We start from the raw sequence: 25000 nt of genomic DNA, 5'->3' as shown, positions 1-25000 counted from the left end.
TGTCTGTCTGCCTGTCTGTTATCAGATATGTATGTGTGTATGTATGTATACATGCATACATGTATTTATATATACGTATATACAGTATTGTATATGTAGGTGTGCGTGTGTGTGCTGACATCTGACGGAGACGTGACCTTATTATGACGTCATCCTGCACCACTATAGAGAGAGAGAGAGAGAGAGAGAGAGAGAGAGAGAGAGAGAGAGAGAAGAAGAAGAAGAAGAAGAAGAAGAGCAGCATTGCCACAAACAGAGTAACGCGAAGAATAAGAAGAGAAACGAGATCAGGGAAAGTACGATCAGGAGAAAGAAAATAACAACTGTAGAACCAGGAAGAGAAAGAGAAGAGGAGAACGTGAAGAACAATAAAGGAAGATGGAGAACAAAAGAGAGCAGAGGGGGAATGAAAAGAACATTAGTACTGGAAGTAGAACGAAAAATGAAGAATTAACAGAACTAGCAGGAGAAGAATAACACAAGGATGAACAGAGATGAACAAGGAATAAATTGAACATAGAAGAAAAGAAGAAATTTAGTTAAGTACACAAAGATGGGTAAATATGAACAAGGAATAAAGGTTGAACGTAAAAGAACAGGAAAGGATTTAGTTCAGCACACAGAGATGAACAGAGAAGAACACAGAGAAAGATGAACAGGGAAGAACGTAAAGATCAACATGGAAGAACATAGATATAGATGAACAGGGGAGAACATAGAGAATGATGAACAAGGGGAGAACAGAGAGACAGATGAACACGGAAGAACATAGAGAAAGATGAACAGGGAAGAACATAGATTAAGATGAACAGGGAAGAACAGAGAGACAGATGAACACGGCAGAACATAGAGAAAAATGAACAGGGAAGAACATAGAGAAAGATGAACAGCTTAACATAGAGAAAGATGAACAGCTTAACATAGAGAAAGATGAACAGAGAAGAACACAGATAAAGTTGAACAGAGAAGAACACAAAGTTGAACATGGAAGAACATAGAGAAAGATGAACAGGGAAAGAAATGGCGAAATATGAAGAGAGAAGAAGAGAAAAGGATATTATTTATGTAGGAATATATATGGTCCTAAACTGCAGGATTTTACTTTCTTCCGCATCCCTGGTGGAACATTCAGTGTAGAGTCCATTGACCGACTATACGGCCTTGAAACTGGGAGGTGGAAGAAGAGAAAGAGAGGAGGAGGAGGAGGAGGAGGAGGAAGAGAAGGAGGAGGAGGAAGATATTGGGTGGATTCCTTTGACTGACTCTTTGTACTTAAATTGGGAAGAGGAGGAGGAGGAGGAGGAGGAGGAATAAGAAACTGGAAACTAGGAGGCAGAAGAAGGAGAAAAATAGGAGAGGGAATGAGAGAGGAGGGAGAAGACGAGAGAGGTATTATAAGCGAAAAAGGGAAGAGGAAGTGGAAGTGGAGGAGGTTTGCAAAGAAGGCTGAGGAATGAGGAGGATGCAAACGAGGAAGGAATGACTAACAAGAAGAGGAAGAAGCAGAAAGAGGGAAAAGGAAGGAGAAGAGGAAAGGGGGAAGTGGATGAGGTTTGAAAAGGAGGAGGAGGAAGAAGACGAGGAATGAGAGAAGAAGAGATGAGGAAGAGGAAGAGATCTGACGCGAAAGGGAAGAAGTATGTCAAGATAGTGCAATAAGAAAAAGGACTTGAGGGGATTATTAGAAGCTTGTTGAAGAGCCTTAAGGGTGAAGAAGGGAACACGTAACATAGGATTCCTAGCCTTGCGTTCATGTTGTGTGTGTGTGTGTGTGTGTGTGTGTAAGTTAAGAGGTGAGGTAAAGTTGCTGGGTGTCAGGGGAAGTGTAGGAGAGTTTGTGGGGTATGCCCTCTCTCTCTCTCTCTCTCTCTCTCTCTCTCTCTCTCTCTCTCTCTCTCTCTCTCTCTCTCACACACACACACACACACACACACACACACACACACACACACACACACACACACACACACACACACACACACACACACACATTTTTTCCTAAGTGATTTATTTTGCTTATTACACCCTACTGTTCTTCTCTATGTTTACTTCAATCCTTCCAATTGGCCCTACTCAGCGTAGATAACGTACAGAAGGCTATTATCCAGCCATATCCAAAAATAAATCGCTAAGGAAGAGGCGCTAGGGAGCCTCCTTTTCCCGACGAGAACACGGGCCTCAAAATACGGCCTTTGTTGACGGTGGCATTGGAGGCTTCGTAGCGCCGTTTTGTTAGCGAATTATTATTGATACTGCAACTTGATATGCTTGTTTTCTTATTTCTGTATTTTTCGTACTGATATGGTTTTGTCTCAGTACCGTAAAGGAGAAAGAAAAATTTAAAATGGAAACTAAATCGCCGAGGATGAGTTGTTACGAAGTCTCCAGTTTTATCCATAATACGAGCCATAGTTACACCACGGGAGTTTTATTCCCAGTGAAGACAGGTACTAAATTAATTCTAACTGGTTGTAAGTTTTTTGTACGTCCTGCAGGATGTTAAAAAAGTAAATAAATGAATAAATAAATAAATAATGACTTGAAAAAATAAATAAATAAATGACAGTAAATCAATCGTTATGTAGATAAATAAATGAATAAATAAGCATAGATAAGTAAATAAATAAATAAATAAATGACAATAAATAAATAAATACATAAATAAATAAATAACAGATGAATTATAAAAAAATGGGTGAATACATGATTTTAAATTCTATCCATCCTTGGCAATGGGAATAATTTGGAATGGTATTTTTCGTAGCACCCTTTTTTTAACGATTAATTTTGCATTCTTAGCCCTGCTATATTTTTGTACTTTCCTGAGGCAAATTGTGTGGATACTAAGAATATAATAAGAACATAGAAGAAAATACCATTGTGTAACAGACGTAATAAATCGCTGAGGAAAAGGTTCTGCGAAGTCAAGAGTGCCACCTTTGGGAGAAAATATCGTTGTGTAATAGACACACTAATCGGTGAGGAGAGAGAGAGAGAGAGAGAGAGAGAGAGAGAGGAGAAAAAGACCCCAATTAGCATGCCTCTGGGGTAATTACTGCCACATTGTACTGTAACTACCTAGGAGGACAATTAAACCCCCCCTCCAATTACTGGTTCCTACATCAATACTAGGACAATGGACAGTCATTTGAGTACCCCTAATTACTTGCACCCATTTTCTCCTCCCCCCCCCTGTGTGTGTCTGTCTCTCTCTGTCTATCTCTGTCTATCAATCAGCCTATATATCTATCTGTCTATTTATCTGTCCATCTGTCTGTGTGTCTGTTTCCTACTTACCCACAGTTTGTACTTCCTGAATCTCTCTCTCTCTCTCTCTCTCTCTCTCTCTCTCTCTCTCTCTCTCTCTCTTTCCCCCACCCACTGACCCACTTCCACCCTCTAAGAATTTCTCAGTGCCTGGTTATGATTTATGGGAACTCCTCTACTTCTCGTCATTTCACTATGTAATTGAGAGTATTATCTCCACGCAACAAGACTTAATAGTATCCCCCTCTTCAAGCCCATCGATCTCTAGGAAATGGTGCTTTATTAGGAGACAGTCATCACTCAACATCATCATCATCATCATTATCATTAGTATCACTCTTAATCTTTCTTTAGCGATAACAGGCTCCCAACCAGGAGAATATAACATATCGGTTTATAGTGTGTGTGTGTGTGTGTTTGCATGTATGTATGTATATATGTGTGTGTGCTTAAATGTGACACTCTGCCTGCCCATCCATCCATCCATTCATCTGTCAATCTGTCTACCTGTCCGGTTTGGTTTTGAAGTGTGTCTTAGCTGTATGAGAGAAAATATATCAAAACCAGACAATCAGAACGAAACATCCTCTCACGGAATTTTATACATACAGCCCCTGACCTACCCTAGCCTCACTTAACGTCCACTCCAGTTAACTCATAAACCTGACACCCAAACCAAACTTAATATTATAAACTACCCAGCACAACCTAACTAAACCAAACCTAACCTAACCCATACCACCCTAACACAGCCTAACCTAGTCTAACCTAACGTAGTGTAACATATCAGCCTAACTTACTCTGCTCTAAACTTCACCACTGTTAACCCATAATCCTAATCTAACATAACTGAATTGAACCCAACCTAACCTAACCTAACCTAACCTAACCCAACCCAACCCAACCCAACCCAACCTAACCCAACCTAACCCAACCCAACCCAACCCAACCCAACCTAACCCAACCCAACCCAACCCAACCCAACCTAACCTAATCTAACTTAACCCAACCTAACCCAACCCAACCTAACCCAACCCAACCCAACCTTTTCTAACTTCACCTCAACTCCACTCCTAAACCTGACCTACCCTAACCTAACGTAAGCCTCACTCCAGTTAGACCATAAACCCGCCACTACTACGAAGGAATCAAGTCCTATCCTCGTTCTTGACTTGGATCTAAAGGGTTAAGGACAAGAATAGAAAGGTATGAGCTTTATGATGTGGGGGTGGGGGGTGGGGGAGGACGATGGGGGGGCTAGGGGTGAGGGGGAATGAGGGGGTGGGGAGTGTGGAAGGACGATGGGGGGTTAGGGGTGAGGGGGAATGCTTTTGTACGTGAGCCCTTTGCTAAAATAACCTAATTAATCCTTCATTCTTGCTACAACTTAATTTAGAAGAGATTTTTTGACCTGACCTCGTTAAACATGACCTAAGTTAAATGTTTCACTAATATGGGCATGTCCTACGCCAAACAAATTCGTAAGACGTCACCTGAAGAAGGGGTAAATATTGAGTGAGTATACATGAAGAAAAAAGGGATGAAGGTATGTAAAAGTGACACTGGTACTACACATTGGATAGTGCCTCACTCCTAATGTACTTATAAAATCAAGTATTGGTCCTATACATTAAACAGCACTTCACTCTAAATGTTACTGGTACTGGGAACTCTACGGCATTCCACTAAAGAGAAATGGTTTAGCAAATTTATAGTCTGTAGCAAGGAATGGGAGAGTTACAGAAAATTACGCAATTGGAAGTGACATTTTCCTAACATTCCTTTCGTTCCCACTGAAGTACAAACGTATCATTAAGGGAATGGAATGTAGACGATAACTGATAGTGCATGGCAGTTAGAGTGTGTGTGTGTGTGTGTGTGTGTGTGTGTGTGTGTGTGTGTGTGTGTGTGTGTGTGTGTGTGTGTGTGTGTGTGTGTGTGCGCGTGCGTGCGTGCCTGGGGACAAAGGCGGAAAGGAAGGTCCGGAAGCATATGTTGGGGAGTGTGTGTGTGGTGTAATAAGCAAAATAAATCGCTAAGGAAGATATGTTACGAAGTCTCCAGAGCACAAAATTCCTAGCATATTTCCCCTGAGTTATTCGGTCAACCTGGGAAAGCTATATTTGGTGGAATTTCTTCATTTATTTTAACATTGATTTCGCTGTCTATGTGGCATGAAATATTTAACATTTTGGAGTTGATATAATAGACAAACATTCTCTCTCTCTCTCTCTCTCTCTCTCTCTCTCTCTCTCTAAGCGTTATTATGGAATCCTATAATCCATTCGGGAGAGAGAGAGAGAGAGAGAGAGAGTCCAACACGAAAACATAAAATCAACAAGGAAAGCAGTACCAACAAAGGCCAATCATCGTACAGAAAAAAAGCATAAGAAAAAACAGAAAACAGTATAATTATAAAAGAAGTCAAACAGCGTAGAGTTTCAGCTACTTAAAAGAAGAATGAAAAAAAAAATAAAAGTTCTAATATTAAGAGGAAGTGTAAAAAGAAAGTTCTTATGTTTTCCTATTTTAACCGGAAGTGTCGCCCGCTCACCTGGTTGAAAAATGACCCTACACTTCGCCACACCTGAAGTTAAGCCCCTCGCATGCTGTGGCGCGGGGGTGGGGGGGTAGCTGAGGGAAGGGGCGAGGCACGTACAGCCAACCCAAATAGTATCGTACATCTTACCGCACGTGCCGGTCTGAAACACGGACGAACCATTGTGATATGTGGAACAACCTTGTAATTATAAGTATTGTACAATATTGTCCTTGGTAAGTACAGTATTACGACTCGAAATTGCTCAAATCGTCACATATTGGATGGTATATTTATTGATGCAGTGTGTTAATTTATATTCTCTCTCTCTCTCTCTCTCTCTCTCATTTTCACAACCATCGATCGACAGGTGTGCGATACTTTTTTTTTTTTTTTCTTTACCTCACTTCGATTTCCTGTTAGCTTCTGGGAAAGGACTGTGGTGCGGGAGAGTTTGACAGCGATTTAAAATACTTAAAGACGCGTTCTGTAATCTTTGTACAATTGAGATTATGAGTCGAAATTACACTTTGAGAGGGTAAAGGTATGTACTGTTGCGGACAATAATATCAACCCATTTATTTAAGCTGAAAGGTTTTGGAACTCTTACGTGATACTCTGAAAACTTTTGCTGGGCTGTGAAGATTGTATCGCTGGATATCGTAAGTCATCGGTCACTGTTTCATTATATATCGCAAGGAAGTGGCTCAGTATTAATGTCCGGAGCTGTACATAAATTTTTTCCAAGCCTCACTGACGCATACATAATCTGATTCATAAGTATTTTTCCATATGTTATTTATATCTCTTTAATGTGCGATATACCCAATACTTAGTCTTGGTAGTGGATGGTATGGACCGAGATTATACCGTTTAAGGACAAGGAAATGTACTGTATATACATTAACCTTGAGTGTTACTGAAACGTAGAAGGTGGCTAGACCTTGACGATCAATTCCTTTTAACTATTTTTTCCCAGGAAGATTAAGGAAAGGAGAGTACATAACAGTATAGAATATATTTATCTATTGTTCGTCCTGTAGAAATGAATCCCAGTTACTAGAGGGATTTATTTTCTTTGTAAATTTGATCACTTGACTTATTACTCTCAGATATGCACAGTCTGTAATCTCTGTAGTCTACAGTGGACTTTAAGGCTCAAGATTACACTTTCAAAAGGCAAAGTAATGTGTAGACAGAGACACAGTTATCCTCCCAGAGTCTGACGAATACATAGCGGAAAAATTGAACCATCTGAAATACGCACTAGCAGAGATAGGGGTTTCATCGTATTTCGTCATGTGTAAATTTTCTTCATACGGAACTGGGAAGATAGTTATTTCTCTGATTGTACTTAATTTTATCCAACATGTTACCGAGACATAGAAGGTGCCTGACTCACTACTAATCAGAATGTGAGTCATTTAAATTCCTCAGGTCTGTGGCATGTCGTGTTGCAATTAAGTGGTCCTTGCCTCGTACATAAAGTGATAACTATCTAATCATGCCGGCCGGAATTGGGAGGGATGGGACTCCTACTCATTATGTTATCATTATCATATCTTGGCACATTATTACCTGAGGTTTCTTGGAAGGAAGGCAACTGCAGTGTGTAGCCTACTGTTAATCTACCTCCATTTTACTTTGGCCATCTTAAAACTCAACAAAAATAACTGAAAAAAACATAGTGTTTTCATCTCGATCAGAGGTTACCAAAAGAGGATACTTGTACGGCCACGAGCAGAAGGTCACCGACAGACCTCTGTCAGCACTGTAACCGTCCTTCCATATTTCTCATTCCTTCCCATACAGCATAGAGTATCCGTCCTTCTCATACTCTTTTATTGTGGGATTCCTATTGCCAACGAATAAAAATTGAAGTTCACGGAACACATTCCATTGCCCTGGTAAACTTTTGCTCATGATTGTACCAGTGGAGGTACGGTTGTGTTTTCTTAGCGATCAGTTGATCGACTTTGTTATCACACATCACTTTGACATGCAGGTACTTACAGTAAATATGGGCGTTACAGTGCGCATCTGTCTAAGAAAATGTCAAGTGTTATGTGAGACAAGAAAGGTTGAAAACCGCTAATCTGATGTCGGTAGTCTGTAGATTATGGGTGAAAAACAAGAAAAACTCCTTGCCGTGTAATACAATATCGTACTTTTCCCTACACATATTACAAACTAATTTATCAAAGTAGTGAGGTTGTGAAAATTACGGAAATGCAGACTTTTAACGTAATTAGTTCCAGAACCTCATCCATCTCACACCCTCAGAATGTGGTTATTATACAGACCAAGCCTTAGGGGATCAGACCTAACACTGAAGGTAAAATTCTTCGTTTCTGGTCTTAATGATTCGTAAAATGTATGTTCTGTGTCTTTGTCCTTTGTAATTCCAATGTCCATCAGTCACATCGTCACGAATCTGTTTTCCTCACTAGCGCGGGAAGTTGAGATAATATTTGTAAGTGCTGAGGAAATTTGGTGTGGCACGCTTGTTGTGGCGTGGCAGCATGGTGTGACGCAAGGAGTGATGTGGTAGGTAATGTGGTGTGATAAGGTGTTGTGGTTGAGAGATGTGGTGTGGAGTGGTGCGGTAGTGTGCTTTGATGGTTAGTGTGTTGTGTTATGGACGTGTGGTTGGATAGTGTGGTGTGATTTGGTAGTGTAGTGTGACAGGTGGTGTGGTGTGGAGTGGTGTGGTATAACAGGTGGTATGGTGTGGTGTGGAGTGGTGTGGTATAACAGGTGGTATGGTGTGGTGTGGAGTGGTGTGGTATAACAGGTGGTATGGTGTGGTGTGGAGTGGTGTGGTATAACAGGTGGTATGGTGTGGTGTGGATTAACAGGTGGTATGACGGGTGGTGTGGTGTGGATTAACAGGTGGTATGACAGGTGGTGTGGTGTGACTTAGGTGTAACGTTAACAGCACGACTGGAAGGCTCGTTCGGAGGGTTGCGAGGAGCTGAGGTCAACGATGAAGTCCCTGAAGGATTTCACGCCCTTACACCCTCACCTCCCTGACTTCCTCGCCCTCCTCGACTCCCTCCTCAACGACAACAACTTCCGCATCTCCCTCACTGTCTTGGAGATTTACAGGCTGCTGGTCGGAATGCTGGGGCTGCCTCTACTGGACCACCTGGACCAGATGCTGCGTTCACTCCTCAGGTACTTCAGCTTCATTATTATTATTATTATTATTATTATTATTATTATTATTATTATTATTATTATTATTATTATATTATATTCTTTCCTCCTCCTCCTCCTCCTCCTCCTATGGGACTGCTTATTTCTAATCTCTTTAACATACTGGTCAACACAAAACCCATCTGCACAGTTAATGGGCTCTTTGTAGTCTGCAGCGTTAGTAAAAATAGAGACCTTTCTTTTCTTTTTTTTTTATGTTCCATTGTATCCACTTGTCACCATGCATCATTTACAGTTTATTATTAGCTTCTTTGTGCATCCAAGAAGAAATTTGATCGTAAGTGTGTTTGTAAATCCAATCTTAGGAACGTGGGGGACTCCAAGGTGGTTGTGCGGATAGAGACCATGCGAGTCTTCAGAAAACTCCTACAGGCCGCGTCTCCTGCCACCGTCATCCCTCTCCTCTGCAAGAACCTAACTCACCGCTCCTCACGCATGCGGGAAGACTGCCTCAACCTCGTCATCTACGCCCTCATGACCTTCCCCAGCTACGAATTTGACCTGGCACAGCTGGCGGAGTGGGTGAGTGGCAGCGTGGCGGACCCCAGACGAAGGGTGCGACAGGCGGCCCTCGAGTGTCTGGCGGCCATTGCTCAGTTCCTCGGCCCCGCCAAACTCGGCCCCCTCATGGCTGCCATCGATAAGGTTGAGGTGAGATATGTGTGATTTCCTGCTACCCCTTCCCAGCAGTGGTGTCCTGAAGTAGTAGTAGTAGTAGTAGTGTGGTGGCGGTGGTGGTGGTGGTAGCATTAGTGTTAGTAGTAGTAGTAGTAGTTTGGTGGTGGTAGTGGTGATGGCAGTAGTAGTAGTAGTAGTATGGTGGTGTTAGTGTGGTGGTGGTGGGAGCAGTAGTGGTAGAAGTTGTTGTTGTAGCCACAGGTTCATCTGATACGTGAACCCTGTGGACTGCAGGCGGAAATTGCCCATCTCCTGCAGCTTACCATCCTCCTTTTCGTGGATAGGGAGGTCGTTAAGGGACGTTCGTACCAGGAAGTTCTATCACCCAGTTATATCGGTGCCACCACGTGAAGGCGCCTGGTATCCTGTAGACCCATGGATCTGGTGATATTTTGTAGGTCATCCTTGCCTTCTCCAGACGTTTATATTGAGCTTATGGGGAGATATACGGCTTTGAAGGGGTTAAGGGAGACTGTTCCTTACCCCGTCTCCGTAAATCGTCTCCCCAAAGCTTAGCAAAATCGTCTGGAGGTGGTAAGAATAATACAAAATACAGATCATCGTAGAGAAGGGATGAAGCATGCAGTAGGGTCTTTGTGCCTATACGAGTAGCTCTGTACTATTAAGAAAATGGTATTATAATATGTGATATGGATTTACTAGACAAACTTTTAGCTCAATTTCTATGTGACGATGCTAATTATCTGCTTAAATATCACTTTAATTTTCCTTGTTCTATAACACACACACACACACACACACACACACACACACACACACACACACACACACACACACACACACACACACACACAACACGGAAGTAAAATTCGACTCCTGAAGTTTAGAATGCCACTCCCATTGATCCACACAAATATACGTCAGTGCTGTGTGTGGTGCACCCCAGCATTGACAACCTTTACTGGGAATTATTACTTTGTTCCTTAAGTCAGTTTCGCAAATTCTCTCTCTCTCTCTCTCTCTCTCTCTCTCTCTCTCTCTTACTGGAAAGGCAAGAACAGTAATACATGGTTAGCAGGAAGGTTATGATGTCTCGATAATGAATGGCGAACCTCTTTAGATTATGTAAATACTGTAGAACTGGATTTCCACAGAACATATAAAAATCTCCTAAATCATTTTTCAGTGAAGCATGAAGCTCAGTTAATTTGTTTTGAGAATATATTGTGTGACTGATCAAGGGTTCATAGAGCCACTGTGAGAGATGTTCTATGAGGTTTGCAATGAGGAGTCCAGGGATGTAGATTCTGTTAGCTGGACAATTCACACACACACACACACACACACACACACACACACACACACACACACACACACACACACACACACACACACACACACACACACACACACACACACACACAACCATGTTTAATTCTCCCACACGTGCGATACAGCCCATTCTCGGCTGATAAACAAACACCAGATTTCACGTTCATGTTTACAGCTTCTCTTCCTCTCTTCAGTGAATCAAAAAATGTAATAGCAAACGTTACCTAGTTAATAGGAAGAAAGGGGATGCCGAACACCATTTACTTTGGAGAGTAATATGGGCAATAACTCAGAAATATTCCCTGATTCGTCTCTACATCGAGCCTAAATTTGTAAGTGAGAAGTTTATGTGTGTTGTACAGGATGAAGATGACGCTGAGGGTGCTATGGCAGCGGTGCAGGCGAGACTAGCAAGAAGACAGCTGCCCAGAGTCACGCCAGATGGACTGATAGAGTATTCGCTGGTGGTACCCTCTCCTGGACGCAACAACCTCTCCTACCCCAGAGGTTCGTATACATGGGCTCGTATTCTTGATTTAGGAAGTTTCGTAACCCCTCTTATCTCACACTGAAGGTTTGCATACATGGAGTTGAATTCGTGTTGACCGCATGAGATTCTTTTCTTCTCTCTCTCTCTCTCTCTCTCTCTCTCTCTCTCTCTCTCTCTCTCATTCACTAGCCATCCCAGCACCTGAGCACAGTAGCTTGTCACGCCCTGAAAGTTCGTACATTTTGTGTGTGTGTGTGTGTGTGTGTGTGTGTGTGTGTGTGTGTATGTGTGTGTGTGTGTGTGTGTGTGTGTGTGTGTGTGTGTGTGTGTGTGTGTGTGTGTGTGGAGAGAGAGAGAGAGAAGGGGGTGGCGTATATGAGGAAGTTTGAATTTCACTGACATAACCTCAAAAACTGTGTTGTTTTGAGATAATCATGTCTAAATATTGGAGTCTCTATAAATTCTTCGCAATAATCCATTAAATTTTGACGCAGAGTGTAAAAAAAAAATAATAAGCTAGTTAGCGTAATATATATGAAAACTGATGAAAAAAATTAATTAACTGATTGCTGCCATTGTAAGGGTTTTTATGCGTGAACAGAATTTAGATATGTCAGTTGCATGAGAGGATTGGAGTTGATAATTTTATTTGTATCATGAGCTGTCCTGTCCCCACCTATCCATTTTCTGCCTTTCACTACTCTAGCCTACCCTACCCTACCCTACCCTACCCTACCCTACCTTACCTTACCTTACCTTACTCCACCCTACCTTACCTTACCTTACCCTACCGTACCTTAACCAACCCTACCCATCCCTACCGTACCCCTTCAGTGCCAGAACAGGTTTAAGTTGAGCCGAATCATCAACTGAAGACAACAAAAATAAATAAGTAAATAAATAAATAAACAAATAACCCCTTCCCCACATGCACAAACTCACACCCACATCATTTATTTATTTATTTATTTATTTTCCAGGAGCGGACGTGGACTGGATTCTCGCCGGAGCAGGATGCACTACGACAGGAAGCAATTTCTCTTCGTCTGGTCACCATCTCGGCGCCAGCGCATCCCCGGCCGTTCTGTCTGCCTCATTTACCGCCTCGGATTCTTTCGTGAACGCCCTGGCATCCTACACCCACCCGCAGTCCTCACCTACGTCCTCTGCAAGGTTAGAGAAAGAGAGAGAGAGAGAGAGAGCGCATCACCATTATTATTATTATTTTTTAAATGAAAAATGAGGTACTGGAATTAAATATACCTGCTGTTTTTCTGGAAAAAAGTATATCCCACATATTGAAGGTGTGTTTACTGTGAAGGTACGGCATTTCTTATGAGGCCGAAACTGTCTTACAAATCAGTATATGCAATAATTTTCCATTTCACGGCTTCGTGAAAATTGTGACCCCAGCTAATATGTTTACGTTACCCCTGAAAGATTGATACCTTAACGTTTTCTTTCAGGGACGGTCGAGAAGAGAGCCTCCACAGAAAACGATCCTTCTCGGATGTAGCACTCAACAAAACTGTGAGTAATTCCATGGCGGATTGTATTTTGGAATTCCGGATGCCTGCATGGCTTTATTTTCTCCTCCCTCCTGTGGCTTGGTATGCCATATTGGTAATTACAAAGTCTAGACGTGTAAATCAGCGTTTATGGATATTACACAATCGAAATCTGTTAAGTCATAGCCTAATTTTTCCCCTTCATTTTCGGTATTAAGGCGGAAGGACGCTGAGGTTAGGGCAGAAAGTTGGGGCACTGTGGAGAGGTGGGAGACAAGGATAATTACCATATTCCTGTTGCCCCATTATGTAATATTGCCCTCATTTTCTCCAGTCATCTTAATTGTGAGGACTTACACATATATGAGCTAGTTTTACGCAAGTTAGGCCAATATTTCGCTCTCAGAAACATGTTAAGGATTGCAGAAAAATTTATAGATTTATCATATTTTCACCGGAGATAGAAAAACGTACTGAATAAGTTCCGTAATTCCTTCAATGCAGTGACGTAAGGGATACAACATAAATAAAATATTGAAATGTGGTGTCCTTTGCCAGTATATTAAAATAATGAAATGTTATGTGCGATGGCCGTAGAGTGAAATAAATGTGTACCATGGCCGTTGATTAGAATAATGAAATGTGGCGATTTATGGCCGTAGATTAAAATAATGAAGTGTGGTGTACTTTGCCCGTAGAAGTTTTTAGAAACTGGCTCAGTAGCGAGATCGGTAACATTATACAGTACATACAGTGCCTATACATAAGATGGTGAAGAGGGTGGATGTGAGTGAGTTTGATTTGTGGGATGTAGGACCAAGTTTGAATATGGTAAATGTGTGTGTGTGTGTGTGTGTGTGTGTGAAAGAAAGCGAATTCTGGGAGTTGTGGAGTCCGCTAATCTTACAAGGGATCGAAATGGGGGGGATGGAGTATGTACGGGAATGTAGGTAACCAAGGTTGCCCCTGTATTTTTTGTTTTATTTTATTTTACTGTTATTATTATTATTATATTTTTTTTTTGCTTGATGACAGAAGGAAAAGGTATCCCAAAGGTGTAAGTGAAGCATCTCAAAAAATAAATAATGACCTTTCTTTTGTGCACCAGGATCTCGATGGCTTGGGTTATATGCGAAAAAATAAGTGGTCTCCTCCACAGGCCATGCTTTTTTATAGTTCTTTTATTATTATTATTATTATTATTATTATTATTGTTGTTGTTGTTGTTGTTTTATTATTATTATTATTATTATTATTATTATTATTATTATTATTATTACTTACTACTACTACTACCACTACTACTACTACTACTACTACTACTACTGTTAATCATACCTCTCCTCATCTCTTAAGTGGGAATTAGGGCTGAAATGATGAGGATTATCACGTGGATTCATCCGTCAATATATGTCTATCTATATGTCTATCTGTCCGTCTGTCTATCTATCTTTCCATCCTCTCTCTCTCTCTCTCTCTCTCTCTCTATATATATATATATATATATATATATATATATATATATATATATATATATATATATATTATCTTTCTATCAGTCCGTCAGTCATTTTATCGGTCTGTCTCTATTTCAATATATCTGTTTATCTGTGTGTTCTTTCTCTCTGCTAGTTTGTTAAAATCTGTTCATCTCACCGAGAAACAATAAACAGTGTTAAGGAATGATAAAAACCATCAATAAGAGCCAAAAAATAAAAAATAAAATCAAAATATACCTTGCTTCCAGATGGCCTTTTGACTAATTTCACGTTGTCCATTCTATTATATTATTTAGCAAGGCTGCATATGTAATGGTCTTGTCTCGGGAAATGTCAGGTTAAATATGTATTGTGTTTAAGATTGACGGGCGAGTGTGAAAAGTCTGCTGAGAGAGAGAGAGAGAGAATCAGCCTCCCCTCATGATATGTAAACAATCCTCCAATTTTCTCGTGTCGTGTTGAGGGCTGAAGCTAACTCGGGAGAGAGAGAGAGAGAGAGAGAGAGAGAGAGAGAGAGAGAGAGAGAGAGAGAGAGAGGAGAAATATAAATCACTCTCCCGTCATGAGATGTAAACAATCCCGCCAATTTTCTCGTGTCGTGTTGAGGGTTGAAGCAGGCTCAGCAAACCTTGAATAATTTCTCCAGGTTTCATGTTGCTTTTCAGTGCAGGGAAGAATTTGACCTTGAGAGTACGAAAAACATCCATCAGTTCCACACCTCAAATTTCAAGGAAGAATTTAACGTTCAGGATTTATTCTAGGCGTTGATTATCTTTCCGGGAACCCCTGAACCCTTTTAAATAGTTGATTTTATTTGTATCTCCACACTACCCTTTTTTCAGCTTAGACTTTTCGTTGGAGAGGTTAGATATAGCCTTCATCAACGCATTGATTACTCAGAGTCCTTCTTAAGTTGAATAAAATTGTCAGTAGATGGCAAAAATATACCAAAGAATAGACTCTGCAAAATTAGAATGCAGAATTCGTCCATGGGCTCATTCGGTTAATGTTTAAGGAGGCTGACTGGAAGCTGGGATGTGGAGGTGCCAGAATCCAAGCATTTAATATGGAATTCTCTGCAGTTGTCCTCTGGCTGCGGTAATACCATAGAATAAAAAGAAGAACTTACTGCTCACTAAATCTGGGAAACGAGATGATTTTAACTCTCGAAAGGAACAGATATTGAATTTTGCTCTGTGATCTTGTTTGTGTTTTTTCATGGAGGGAACAATCTTACCGGCTTCTGGCCTTTGGTTCCTTCTTCCGTGCATTAAATAAAAAATAATAATAATAATAAAACAGCGTGATTAACTCGATTGGTACGAGTCTGGCATTCCCTTCCAACTAATTCCAGATGATTTTATTCATCTGAGTGAGTCGTAGGAGCCTGGGATTTGTCATTACTGGTACCCTTAACGCATTCAGGGTCGTGACAACTCTAGCATCCTACTCCAGTGAACGCCACATCATTTTCTTTCAGCAAAAAAGAAAAGAAAAAAAAAAGTAAGCCACAGGAACATGTAATTATTAGTATTGGTCTCGTTGCATGGTGTGACTGAAATGGAGGCCTTGTTGGTGTGGCTGTGCAGAGGAATGTCGCTGCCCTATTTGAAGATGCAGCCAATGATTATTTGATATTGATCCTATGGTATTTTGGAGCAGAAGGTCATTTACTGCATGCGTTTCCAGCCACAGGGATGGGAAGGGACTAGCCTACCACCTGAATGATTTGTAGAAGCAGTAGATATGTTTTTTTTTCTATTATTTCACTCCTTTTAACTATGGGATGACCGTGGAGTTTTTTCTTAACGTTCGTTTATGTTCAGTATCGCATTTATTCTATGGTAATGATACGTGCATTATTCTTCAACGTCAGCACATACTGTCTGTGAAGTTAATTTGTCCTTTCTGTTTTGTTTTGTTTTTTACCGTAGACGTATCTTGGAAAATTTTAGGTTGCTGATTCTTTGAAAGTGGAAGAGAGATCGTGATGGAGTATACTGTGCAGTAGCAGGCGCTGGTTTAGGATGCAGTCTAATTTTAACTTTTTATTACCTAACACTTGACAGGCAGTTACTCTAGCGCCTTTAGCCTGACGGAGATCTTTAACCCCTTCACCTTAGTTGATGGCCAGGTGTAGGCAGATTTGAGAGTTGATATAGTTAGTAACCAAGGAGACTTGTTCCTACCTCTTAACTAAGGTTCACTGAATTTCATTTAACCACGACTTAGTATCCAAACTGTGGGAGTGGCCCAGTTCCGTCAGATAAAAGCAGACTAATTATAGCAGCGGATGTTCTTCTGTCCAGATGTGTACACGTGAGGTGATGGTGTGAAAGAATGTGTGTGTGTGTGTGTGTGTGTGTGTGTGTGTGTGTGTGTGTGTGTGGAAGAAGAAGAAGGGGAGGAGGAGGAGAAAGAGGAAGCAGAAGAAGAAGAAGAAGGAGGAGGAGGAGGAGGAGGCATGGACAGCAGCTCCCCTAAAAATAATAATAATAATAATAATATCCTGAGAATCATATCGTGGTGTGTGGGTTTGGGTCCTAGACGTATCGATCTTTTCCCAGTGTGGCGGTAATGATGCTGGCACGGGAGCTGGTCAGGAGTGGGGTACGGAATCAGGAGAACAAGGGTGACCAGTGCCAGGGTTCACAAGCGTAATTTTGATCATTCCCAGTCGTAACTCTGATCTCTGCAGGAAGGACAAAGAAATGTGTAGAATTTCCCCCTTGTCTCTAGTTCATCCTGTAAAAATTAATCTTAAGTTACGACAAGGACTCGATCGTAAATATAACTGAGAATTCCACCACACGGCCGGTATGCTCGTGGGTTAGGAGGCTTTATATCACCTTTTCTTTAGCGATTTATCTTGCTCCCCTGACCATATATTTCGCTCTTGTGGTATTTACAGCTTTTTAAAATTGATGTAGCTTGCATAAATAGCATAAAGGAGAATATTAATGTGGATTATTCTTATTAAATTGGTAAAGGACGAGGCACTGTCGGATCCTCTCAGCTGGCGGGAACATAGTACAAGCCCAGGATTTTTGTTCACTCTCCGCCTTGGGACTGTTGTTCTTCCGTCTGCTTTCAATCTCGTCTTTGTGTTGTTCTCTGGGCAAGGGCAAGTTTAGTTTTTATTATTTATTTATTTATTGTTATTGGTATTATTAGTTTTTTTTGAAGGAGGGCTGCCTGGAGTGGCGAACGGAACAGGATGATGAACTGTAATGGAGATATTTGGAGGTGCTCTTGTCTCTGCCGTCTTTGATGAACTCTGGGATTAACTGTTAGATAGATAGATAGACAAATAGATAGATAGATCCAGACATACTTTTATAAATTTATCTCAACGCTCAGTCCCATAGCTTATCCAGCGCTTGTGCCTAATTCAGAGTGATAAATGGATAAAGTGAGTGAGAGAGAAAAGAAATAAATGAGCTTCAGTTCTTTATTTCTCCAACGTTTCTGGCTACAGAGGATTTAGATACTTGCACGCAGAGAACAACATACACGTCACGCACACAGCATACACATAAAGGTCAACGTACACATAAACATGCATACACAACCCAGGACACACACACACACACACACACACACACACACACACACACACACACACACACACACATTCAGGTCATATTTATTAGCTTTACCTTGAATGCAAATCAATTATTCTATCCTCATCAACATCATGATCACCATCGCATACACATCATTGTCACTAACCCAACTGTAATTCCTACTTTTATTTGAAATAGATTGTATGCAGGGTCAGCCACGATCAGCCGTCGTTCTGCTCTTCAGCTCTCATACCTTCATTCATCACTGGTAGTAAGCTAGCCATAGATTTCTTCTTCTCTCCTTGTCCATGTCTGTCATGTAAAAGCTGGCCACTGCAATACAGAATTACCTGTACTTACCCAAACATACCCTTCAACATTGAATGAATTTTATTTCCTTCATCGCCAACTTAAGTATGTGTATCTCATTGCCTGTCATTGCTATGTTATCTGTAGCCGTCTGAATGAAAATTAAGATGTCTAGCACAGTCGTCATCCCTCGCCTGTCCGTGTAAAGTGTTTGCCCGAGTGGGAGTGAGAGTGCGTACTGGGCGTATACGGCGGCGCATTGCAAGGCAGTGTGGACTGTCCGTCCTTAATAAAGCCATGTTATTTGCTTTTTATAGTGACCAAAATGGAGAACATTAATTCAAGTCATGCGGTGAGTCTGTGGAGTCGACCCCGCAACCCGACAATCAATGTTTGTGTGTGTTGCGGGAACGGCTGGCTGAGGTGTGTGTCATGACGCGCACGCCCCCAGTCCGTCCTTACCTGTTGGCTCACACGTGCTGCCTGGCCACGCTCTCCCACACCCACACACCTTCCTGCCGCACCCTACCACCTCCCTACCGCATCTTAGTGGCAAGGCATACAAGCTGCTGCTGTGATCTGGCGTGTAAGGACCCCCTGTCGCGTCCCCAGTGACTGAGTCGAGTGTCATTTGTACCAGGGATGGAACTGCCCTCTGCCTGCCAGTCTTGTGTTAACACTTGACCCGCGTGTCATGGTAGTGGGCGGGTTGATCCTGGGCGGGGGTAACAGCCCCCCGCCCCATCCTGCAGTCTGAACACCACCACGGGGCGGTACGCAATACTGGGGTCACCGGGGGAGACCACCGCCTGCCAACGCCCTCGGTCCCCATCACCAGAGTCACCCATCCTGCTGGGGGCGCCCATCACCTCCAGCGCCAGCGCCGGCCGCTCCCGGTCTCTGCCAGGGCTGCAAGTGGCCCAGCGCCCGCTACCCCACACCGCCATCCGCCGCGAGAGGTCCCTGGGTAGCGTGGCAGCGGTGTTGCCACGGGGCAGCGTCACCGTGCCGCCCGTCGAGGCTGGCCAGGGAAGGCACAGCGCTACAAGAGCGCCTCTCTCGGCCTCCACCCGGGCCAGCCGGGAGGAGGCCGGAATGTGGAAAATGATACATGGCGCCCCGCACTGGGACTCCCCCGGCAAGAAGATGTGGAGCCCCGGACCGCCCACAGCAAGGGACTCCGTCAAACTGCCCTTCCTTGAGGTTTCCCATCACACCGTCCTGCAGCGCCTTAGGGACCGATCAGCATCAGATTCACAGTCAGAGGTAAGTGCTTCCTTCATCACCACACCACACCACAGCAAAATACAGCACAGCACTCCCACATCCACACCCACACTATACCACACCGCACTACATCACACCACCATGCCGCACTACACCAGCAGTACACATCATATCGCACCACACCACACAACCTCCATCACCCCCCCTCACACCACACCACACCACACATCACCTTCCTTATCGCTCACAGCACATACCACCGCTCACTATCACCACCTTCACCTCACAGCACGCCACTCGCCACTTACCTCTCACATCCTCAACACCTTCTCTTCCCATACACTCATTCCCTACTTCATACCATCACACCCTTCATTCCTTACCATCATTGTTCTGGTATATTTATCTTTTGTAGTCAGTACCAAGTAGATTTTGAAGAGGGTGGCGATTATTATTTTGACAGAGCCTAATTCAATTCCTGGGAAGATTATGAAGTATTGTTAAGAGACCCTTGGCACTACTGATGGCGTCTATTGCGGTGATGGGGAAACGGGTCTGGCTTTCCCGTCTGTCACATTTGATCGCCTACCCAAGGAGAGAGAGAGAGAGAGAGAGAGAGAGGTGTGTGTGTGTGTGTGTGTGTGTGTGTGTGTGTGTGTGTGTGTGTGTGTGTGTGTGTGTGTGTGTGTGTGGTTATCTCACTCTCAGCACTTGAATAACATCAGGTGTGGCGACTGATACACACACACACACACACACACACACACACACACACACACACACACACACACACACACACACACACACACACACACACACACACACACACACACACACACACACACACACACACACACACACACACACACACACACACACACACACACACACACACACACATTTGCAACCCGAGTGTTCTAGTTCATTAAACTCTGTACTGATTTAATAAGGTCGTTGACTGGTACTTTCCGCATAATCAAGTGTACTGTACAGTTTCCGTACTTCGTCTTCGGTGCTAAAATTTGTAGTAGTAGTAATAGTAGTAATCGTAATAATAATAATAAACCTAATCGTCATCATTATCATCATCATCATCATCATCATCATCATCATCATCATCATCATCATCGTCTACCTCACACTCTGGAGATGTCCGTCGCTCTCCTTCCTAACCTATCATATCAAAGAGAATCAATTATAGGCAGAGAAACGTCCCTTTATCAAACCACTCGCAGCGTAGGAATATTAGCCAGCAGAGGTAATGTGAGAAAAAGGAGTGAAGTGTTAGGAGAAGCATTTGTGGGCAGAGAAACATATCAAGCCTCTGCCAGCTTAGGAATATTAGCCAGCAGAGGTAATGTGAGAAATAGAAGAGGCGAAATATTAGGAGAAACTTGTCCAGCGTCTATCAGCCTAGGAATATTAGTCAGCAGAAGTTGTGTGAGAAGTAGAAGAGATGAAATATTAGAGGAAACATATGAAGCCTCTATCAGCTTAGTAATATTAGCCAGCTGAGGTAATGTGAGAGACGAGAGAGGTGATATATTAGCAGAAACATATCAAACCCTAATCAACGTAGGAATATTGGTCATCAGAGGTAATATGAGAAGTAGGAGTGAAATATTGGCCAAGTTTCAACCCCCACTGTACCTTACTGTGATAATAAACAGACCGATAGCCAAGCGCTGAGATCACACACTGATATATCGCTCCAGTATAGACAGTGGACGTTGACCTTGCCTTTTGTGGGGTAACTGTAGAGACGGTATTTTAGGTCGCATCTGGGGCTTCGTGGCACCTCTTCCTAAGCGATTTAGTTTTACATATAACACCTTAGTATTCTTTTGTATATTTTGAGCACCTGTATCGGTTTAAGGTCGACACAGCGTCAGTAGCACAGAAAAGGATACTGAGGTGCAATGTCCAGAATAAATCGTTTAGGAAGAGGTGTTCCGAGTCTCTCCATCAAGCCGACCACTGAGACCTCCTCGTACTGTATCCCTTCAGGAGAGACATCTGGACGTTGACCTTGCCCTCCGCGAAATAACATACGAGTCAGTCCAGGTGGCCATTGACAGACACCTAGCATGCTTAGGACGTGTTTATAGTTCCCGCTGTCTGGATTCTGGGAAGGGCGAGGTTTTGGTGCATAAGCGACGTATTCTGGTTGACGGCGGAGCTTTCGTGACACTTCCTCCTGGGCGATGTATTTTTATCCAAAGCCTCAGTGGATTCTTACGTCTTGCGGAAGTGATGCAGATGAATGTCGATGTTTTTACCTTTTCACCTCTTCCTCGGCGATTGATTGTTTACCTAATACCTAAATGTTTTCATTAATATTGCGGGATTTGATGCGGATTCATGTCGATATTTACCCTTTTCACCTCCTCCTCGGCGGTTTATTCTTATCCAGTGCCTCAGTGCCTTCATATATATTGCGGATATGATGCAGAGTATGTTGATATTAAAGCCTTTCAGCCCAATGACGTATACTTTGTTTTGTCATTGCTGTCTATTCGTACAAGTGATTATATTCACCCTTTAGTAGAGAATTTCCGAACTGGGTTAAGTTTTGCCCTCGTTAACCCCATCCGTACGAGAGGTGTCACTACCTTTGGAGATTCCGTAACATATTTCCACCAGGGATTTATTATTATTATTGTTATTATTATTATTATTATTATGGGTTGCCTAAATGGCTCACTTGGTAAGCTGCTGTACTCACGCAGTTGCAAGCGCTGGTTCGAATACCCCCGGCCGTACCAGGTTGAGTACACCGCTTCCCGTCCGATCAGCGAAGTTAAGCAACGTTGGGTCTGGTTAATACTTGGATGGGTGACCGCCTGGGAACACCAGATGCTGTTGGCATCCCTACGTGTCAAGTGGGGTTGGTGGAGGATTAGTGCCCCTCCCTGTAAAACAATTAACTCTGAGCCGTTGGCCACCCCGTTTGGGATACATGGCGTCTGGCAATGAATGAAAATGAAAAAATTATTATTATTATTATTATTATTATTATTTTTATTGTATTTCGGTGCTGTTGGGTGTCGATATTTAAAAGACGCCAATAATATGCAGGTCAATATTAAGGTGTTATGTGCAAAATAAATCAAGGTTATAATGTGTGTGTCATCGAGAATTCAGCTTTAAATCTCATCTCTGTTTTTTCATTCTCATTTTATTTATTTATTTATTTGAAGTTGTTGCTGAAAATGTCGTGTTGATTTATAGATGAAAGTAAGAAAATGAATGAATAAATAAATAAAGGAATGAGTTAATCAGTGGCACCTTGAATGAAGTCTTCGTATACAACCATGAGAGAGAGAGAGAGAGAGAGAGAGAGAGAGAGAGAGAGAGAATCAGAAAATGTTGATTATGCGCCAAGAAGTTCTACTATATCGCTGCGTGTTATAGGGTGTACTGTGCATTGCGTTCCTAACTTCGACAGCAGTGATGGGGATTGATGGAGAGACAAACCGACAGACAGACACACATAGAAAGACAGACAGATAGACAAACAGACAGATAGACAGATAGACAGACATAGATAAATAGGAAGAAATAGTTCATGATACGCAAAAGTTAATATTATTTGGCTGCTGTGGGTTGTATTTGCATGCATGACCTAAAGAGCAATGGCGGAGATAGATAGATAGATGAACAGATAGACAAACAGATAGATAGATGAATAGATTTGTAGGTAGATAGATAGATAGATAGGTAGGTAGGTAAATAGATAGATAGATAAGTAGGTAGGTAGGTAGGTAGGCAGATAATAACAAAGATAGATAGACAGATAAATAAATAAATAAATGGGTAGGTAGGTAGACAGACAAACAGACAGACAGGTAGAAATACAGACAGACAGATAGACAGAATAAATTAGTTCATTATACACGAAAAAGTTGTATAAAGCCTCGGCATGCTGTGGGGTGTAGCCTACATTACGTGTCTCACCTATACAGCACTGATGCACACACGGGAGAAGTAGAACAGGTGAACAGGAAAAAAAAAAAGGAAAAGAAAAAAACAGGCCGTCCTTATTATCAGTTCAGAATATATTATTAACCCAAAGAAATTTATTATATCCTCAATACTCGTAAATGCAGACCTTTTATTTTTAGTTATCCCTAACTACAAACTCAGTACCGTAATATTAATATATATCACCATAAGCTTGAATATTTAGTTACTTGAAAATGTCCAAAACACGGTAACACATAACAAGGTATCACTCAGACGCAAACTCGTCAAACGTAGGAGTGTCGATATTTGGTCTGCTAACTGTATGCCTCACCTCACGTCCCTGTTGGTGTTATCTGCGAAAGTTATCAGCATTGCCATCTCTGCTTTCTGTGTCAGGCCGTTCTGCGCGGTTATTTTACGTGATAAGAGAGAGAGAGAGAGAGAGAGAGAGAGAGAGAGAGAGAGAGAGAGAGAGAGAGAGAGAGAGAGAGAGAGAGAGAGATTGTGTATTCAGAATCAGCACTTGATGTTGTAAGAGAATGTGATTGTGTGTGTGTGTGTGTGTGTGTGTGTGTGTGTGTGTGTGTGTGTGTGTGTGTGTGTATGCATTGGTCCACGTGTAGGTCGCCAGGTGTGGGTGTGTGTGCATATGTGTATGAAGGTGTACAGGTGTTCATGATCCCCTTGACACTAAACAATAGCTACACAGTGCGCCTCTCTCTCTCTCTCTCTCTCTCTCTCTCTCTCTCTCACACACACACACACACACACACACACACACACACACACACACACACACACACACACACACACACACACACACACACACACACACATGGTTGTAGTTGTGGTGGTTGCCGGACAGACTCATGTATATTCATTTACTATATAACCGGTATCTAATCACTATATTCATTCACTGCCACTGACCCATAAGAGCCCGTGTACGGCTTCCCTGATGGGGGTCTTGGATATTACACTTTCTCCTTTATCTCTGTTTGTCCAAGTAACCTCTTCACCCGAGGACGTATTTTCCAGTGTATTTTGTCTTCAAGTGATTTGATTAAACTTAAGAAGGGCCTCTAGTACTGAAGGGATTTATTTTGCCTATATCTCCCTGCAACATATAAATCTCCCCTTACCTGAAGAAAAAAAATCGTCTGTAAATAATGAAATATAGAAAAAATCGGACTGAAGAGAGAAGTAGTTTGCATCCTGTCGGGCCTGTAATATATCTTTGTCTTTTCTTTTTTTCTTTCTTTTTTTTTTTTTTTTGCTTAACCCTTTAACCCTTTATTCCGATGACGCGGTGTTTAGTTGGTTCTTCCTATTTTCACATTGTTTTTTCGGCTTTGGGTGGACCGTTAAAGTGAAGGGATTACGTGTAGCCTTCATTAACTCTTTAACTACTAGAGACCCTTCCAAAATTGAATGAAAAT

General features: G+C 42.1%; 1 protein-coding gene and 1 pseudogene across 1 annotated transcript in view; both read left to right on the top strand.

The window, feature by feature from the left end:
- Positions 1 to 25000, top strand: part of LOC145409274 (TOG array regulator of axonemal microtubules protein 1) — a 137582-nt gene that overhangs the window by 25352 nt on the left and 87230 nt on the right. Inside the window, exons 2-6 of the mRNA XM_080279754.1 lie at positions 8745 to 8983; positions 9331 to 9676; positions 11359 to 11503; positions 12467 to 12659; positions 12953 to 13016. Of these exons, the coding sequence (XP_080135880.1) occupies positions 8745 to 8983; positions 9331 to 9676; positions 11359 to 11503; positions 12467 to 12659; positions 12953 to 13016 (987 nt within the window). The remainder of the gene's footprint in view (positions 1 to 8744; positions 8984 to 9330; positions 9677 to 11358; positions 11504 to 12466; positions 12660 to 12952; positions 13017 to 25000) is intronic.
- Positions 22345 to 22463, top strand: LOC145409389 (5S ribosomal RNA; annotated as a pseudogene).

Source organism: Coenobita brevimanus, chromosome 80 (assembly GCF_032717465.1).
Source record: "Coenobita brevimanus isolate Jiangsu-jjx chromosome 80, ASM3271746v2, whole genome shotgun sequence".
Lineage (NCBI taxonomy): Eukaryota > Metazoa > Arthropoda > Malacostraca > Decapoda > Coenobitidae > Coenobita > Coenobita brevimanus.
Note: the sequence above shows the minus strand (reverse complement) of the source record. Positions and strands in the feature narration are given on the sequence as shown.